The sequence below is a fragment of the Dermacentor silvarum genome, chromosome 8, assembly GCF_013339745.2.
Source record: "Dermacentor silvarum isolate Dsil-2018 chromosome 8, BIME_Dsil_1.4, whole genome shotgun sequence".
NCBI lineage: Eukaryota > Metazoa > Arthropoda > Arachnida > Ixodida > Ixodidae > Dermacentor > Dermacentor silvarum.
This window is the reverse complement of record NC_051161.1, coordinates 125172729-125177764: the sequence shown is the minus strand read 5'-3', so window position 1 is coordinate 125177764 and position 5036 is coordinate 125172729. Positions and strand designations below refer to the sequence as shown.

At 51.3% G+C, this 5036-nt stretch overlaps 1 protein-coding gene across 1 annotated transcript; it reads left to right on the top strand.

The window, feature by feature from the left end:
- The first annotated feature begins 3396 nt into the window (after positions 1-3396).
- On the top strand, positions 3397-4458 carry LOC119462390 (uncharacterized). Its single transcript, XM_037723735.1, has one exon. The coding sequence runs from the start codon at positions 3397-3399 to the stop codon at positions 4456-4458; it is 1062 nt and encodes a 353-aa protein (XP_037579663.1).
- Positions 4459-5036: the final 578 nt, after the last annotated feature.

Below are 5036 nucleotides of genomic sequence, written 5' to 3'. Positions count from 1 at the left end.
TCCGTCAATATAATGTGCATTTTGCGCCCGGCACCCTCGTGTTGCTTTGGTCACCATCGCGTAAAGTTGGCCTTTGTGAAAAACTGCTCTCCTGTTACACAGGCCCATATCGCGTGCTCCGCCAAGTGACCGATGTCACCTAGGAAATCGTTCTAGCCACGCCCACTACGTCCTCCGCTGTGACAACCAGCGATATTGTCCACGTCGCCCGGCTCAAACCCTACACCTCTCCAAGCACCTTGGATATTTAACAGCACCGTGACGGCGCTTTTGCCGCCGGGGGGTAGTATTACGATAGCATCGAAAGATGTTGAAGAGACGAGCCGCCGCGCGAAAGACGATGAAGTGTGTCTGTGCTCTTGGTGCGAGCGATTGTGGGCCTGGCTGTCTGGCTTCAGTGTAAATAGCCTGTAAATAGCCTCCTTCGTCTGTGTCCTTCCACACGTAACAATATTATCAGAATTCGTGGATCAACGACCCGCTCGACAAAAGACATTTGCCGTTGATTAGGGAGTTACGCTGCCTCCGTGGTCTTTAGCACCGGTATCCGCATCTTGTACAGACGCTTCATTTGATGCAATGCTACAACCCTTTGGCGATTCTTGAGGGAAGAAAAACCTACTGGTACCTAATAGTATCGTATCTGTGAACAATGGTAACGCGTATTTGCGAGTGGTAAATTGTTCTGCCGTCCCTGTGCGTGTTCGCGAACCCATGAAGATTGCTGTCTTCGACGACGTCACGTGCAGTTCATCGTTGGTCGTCAGGGACGAGGCTTCCAATGAAGGTCGAGCCGCCTGCTCTTAGGAGCAGAAAATTCTACGCATGGCCAGCAAGTCTTTGTCTTCACTTGAACGGGACACCTTAGTGCAACTGCTATCCTAGTATGCCTCCGTGTTCGACTTCTCTCAAGATGAACACCGTACAACTATCTCATCCTCGCGTATTCGGTCAGCTAGGAAGCGATAGTTCGGGTCAGGCGGAGGACCATCCTCAGTGCTGAGCCTTTGCATTCGGTGGGCCAGTGTCCCTCTCAACAGGTGGCAGCACCGGTTGGGCACAGAGCTCCCGCGGCTGCCTAGGCTTTGGGGGCTTTTTTTCGGCCTTCCCCTGTGTTGAGCTCGAAAAATCTGCAGGTGGTGGCTTACGAAGGGAATTTGTCCTTGATGGCTGCACTGCTGAGCAGGTCGGCATTCTTCTTGTCAGCTTAAATTTCTGCAACTTGTAGGCGCGTGAGGATTTTCTGTCCTTGGACATAGGTAATAGCATACGACAACGTCGCACATGAGGCCATACAGAACTCACTTGAGGCTGTGGGAGTTGGTGTCCAGATGTATTAATGGATTCGGGATTATTTGACTGAGAGGTACTTTTTCTCACAGACTGAAGACGGCCCAACTTCGGAACATTACATCTGCCGTGGTGTGCCGCAGGGTGGCGTGTTGAGCCCTATATTGTTCAACCTCGTCTTGGTAGGACTTGTGGAGTATTTACCGCGGACAGTTCATGTCTCTATATATGCCGACGACATCTGCATCTGGGCCTCTGCAGTGACTCACCCTGAGGTGCGGGCCAGGCTTCAGCAGGCGGCAACCATTACTGCGTCTTATCTACAAGAACAAGGCCTCAGTGTGCCTACTGAAAAGTGCGCATTGTTTGGCTTTACGCGCAAACAAATGTCACTGTATCCTGTTTCGATCAACGGTCAAGCTGTGTCCTATGTTAAGACGCATCGCTTTCTGGGTGCCATCACCGACCGCAACCTTTCGTGGGCCTCTCACTGCGTCTATTTGAAGAAGTTATTTGCTATTGCTCAGGTAATCAAATTTCTCTGCGGGAAAAACAGGGGTGCACCAGTCCATTTTATGCTGCAGCTGTACAGGGTACTCTTCCTGGGACTCCTTCGTTACAGTCTGCCAGTTATGTCAGATACATGCAAGACGAACATTCGCACTCTGGAGAGCATATAAGATCAAGCCCTACGCACGTGTTTAGGGCTGCCTCGGTGCACCTCAACAACAGCAACACTAGCCATCGCGAGAGACCGTACGATCCAGACACACGTAGCTGTCGACTCCCTCAGAGCGCACATTCGTCATCTGTCAAGAAACCCCCACCATCACCTAGCTTCCCTACCAGCCGAGAGACCTCAAGCTACCATTTCAAAAGTGATTAGCGCCCATCAAGAGTGTATACCGCCATCTTATACACTGGCGGCGAAGCCTTCATCTCCCGTGTGGTGCCTGCCACAGCCTCAAGTGAATTTTACTATTCCCGGAATCAATAAGAAGGTCAGTCACCCATCGCTGGCTCTGAAGCAACTAACGCTCCTATTACTGCACCATACATGTCATGAGTGCATGCATATATATACCGACGGTTCGTCCTCGCCTACCAGCTCAACTGCCGCATTCGTCGTTCCAGCCAAGCAAGTTGCAGTTAAATTCAAATTCTCACATATGAATGCATCTACGTCGGCAGAACTTGCAGCCCTCCATGCAGCTGTGACCTACGTCACCGAAGAGCCGGCACAGAAATGGGTCGTAATTTGTGAATCAAAGGCAGCCCTTCACAGTATCAAGTCTGCTTTACATCACAGAACTTACGAGCAGATGATATCCGACATCAGGGAAGTACACCACCATGCTCTGGAAACAGGACACAGCATAGTCTTCCAGTGGATTCCTGCTCACTGTGGCATCGTCGCCACGACATTGCTGACAGGGTTACCTGGTCTGCCCACGAAGACACCCAGACGCGGACACCTTTGGCGAGGACGGACACTGCCAAGGAACTTCGTCTGCTTGCACGCAAAAAATCCCAAGCTTTCTGGATTTCAAGTGCCTTCAATTCCGATTGTATAAGTTGGAAGCCCGTTATACCTAGTAGCACGGGCCGGGGTACTTTGGTTTACATTTTTCTTTTTAACCCCACCATATTATACGTATAAGTTGGACCCCTTGCTACGGCTACAACTGCCATCTAGGCTTTCCCGCAGCGAAACAATCTTGCTGTGCCGCTTGTGGCTCGGAGTGGCGTTCACGAACGCTTACTCATATCGTATGGAAATGGCCGAAAGCCAGATGTGCGATTCCTGTAGGTGCGCAGAAACCATCGAGGACGACGATGGCGACTAGCGTGCTCAGCGCAAGTGGCTCGCTGGTGATCGGGCGCTTCTAGACTGATTCGAATGGCCAGTATGGACGCGTTGTTACGGTCCTTCGGGAAATAAACTTCCCCTTCCCCCCTTCTACTGCGAAGACTCCTTCGATTTACATTTTCTGGTGCCAAAACCCGGGAACGAACCAGGGACCTTTAGATTTTTTTGGTGCTGAGAAACCCGGGACTCTGTGACCTAAGCGACCCGACAACGAAAGGACTTCGCCGGCAACGAAGATGGAACGGGTCAAGGGCAAGCGAGCGACCCAACGAGCTTTGCACACGCGTCTCCGAAACCAGGCAAGCCAACTTATGGAATCGAGTCAGTTAAGCGCTCCGGTGCTTCGAGTGCTGCATGAAAGGCTGAAGAACTGCAACGATGGACTACGGGTGCTCAACGAACAGATGGAGGGTTACCTCACGGACGAGCAAGCATCCGAAGACTGCATCAAGGTTGCGGATCATGAAGACAACGCGGCAGCAACGTTGTCGCTTCTCTGTCACCACATCGAACAGTTTCAGTCTCAAACGACCGCGGATCGAGGCCTACCGACACCTAGGGACGCCTCAGCTTCAGGTACGATCTCAGCACATCGTGCCCTCGGTGATACCTCAACACCAGTTGTCGGTGCTTCTCGACTTCCGAAGCTCGTCTTGGTTCACTTCAGTGGAACAGTGCAACAGTGGCAGCCCTTCTGGGACATGTTCAAGCACGCCGTCCGCGAAAATGCCAGTTTAACGAACATCGACCGCTTCCACTACTTGAAAACTCTTTTGGCTGGACCAGCGACCAAAGCGATCGAGGGAATTCAAGTGACGGACGCATCATATGCAGATGCCATTGAAATTCTAACCAACCGCTTCGGCAACGTGAGGATCATCGAGCAGAAGTACTTGGAGAATCTTCGAATGCTGAGACCAGTGATGTTTTCTACTGACGTGACCGCTATGAGGAACCTCCAGGATACCGTACATATTAACGTGAGAGGTCTCAAGGCTCTTGGACGATCGGAGCTTTCATACGCTGCGATGCTCGTCGAGATTCTAACTAAAGTGATCCCCAATGACATCGTGATGGAAAACTACAAGCAACAGAGCTTACTACAAAAGCCTGACGAGATCCAGTCGGCAGAGACGCAGCTGCGCCAGCTATTGGATTATCTCCGACTGGAGGTCGAAGCCCGTGAAAAATTGGTCACCAGGATTCCTGCGTTCGCGACACGCACGATGGAAGGCGCGACAGGAAGCCCTGTGCCACGCCTACCACCTCCGTGTTGCACAACGAATCCAGCAAGATGAAAGGTACTTGTTTTTTCTGCCTTTCACCCACCACGTTAAGGAAACGTGCACTTCTACAATAAGCCTGCAGGAGAAGAAGAGCCTGTTGGCCAAGTCGGGCAGATGTTTCAAGAGCACGATAACAGGCCACCGCTCGAAAGATTGCCGACGCAACAGCCGTTGGGCGACCTGTAAAGGCAAGCACGCAACAGCTGTTTGTGACCCCAACTACGCTAGCAAGAAGAAACCGAGTGAACGACAAACCCCGAGCTTGCATGCAGCCGCACAGGCACCCACAAGCAATTTATTTGAAAATGACGTATTACTGCAGATGTTCCGAGTATGCGCTCTAAGTGACTGCAATTCTTCCAATATAAGAGGGGTCCTGGAAAACGGGAGCCAAGAACGTTTATCAGAGAAGATATATCCAGAAAACTAAGCCTACCAACACTGAAGAAGGTAGATGTTGAAGTGAAAGCGCTCGGTGGTTCGAGTGGTGCGACAAAAGAGCACCTCAACTTGGTTAAGGTGACTTTCATGAGCCAATTTGACAGCTCCAAGCACGAAATCGAGGCTTTGGGGGTTCCCTTTATCTGTGT

What these genes read in the sequence shown, in the direction of transcription:
- LOC119462390 (XM_037723735.1), top strand. Translation starts at nt 3,397, where the DNA reads ATGGAACGGGTCAAGGGCAAGCGAGCGACCCAACGAGCTTTGCACACG.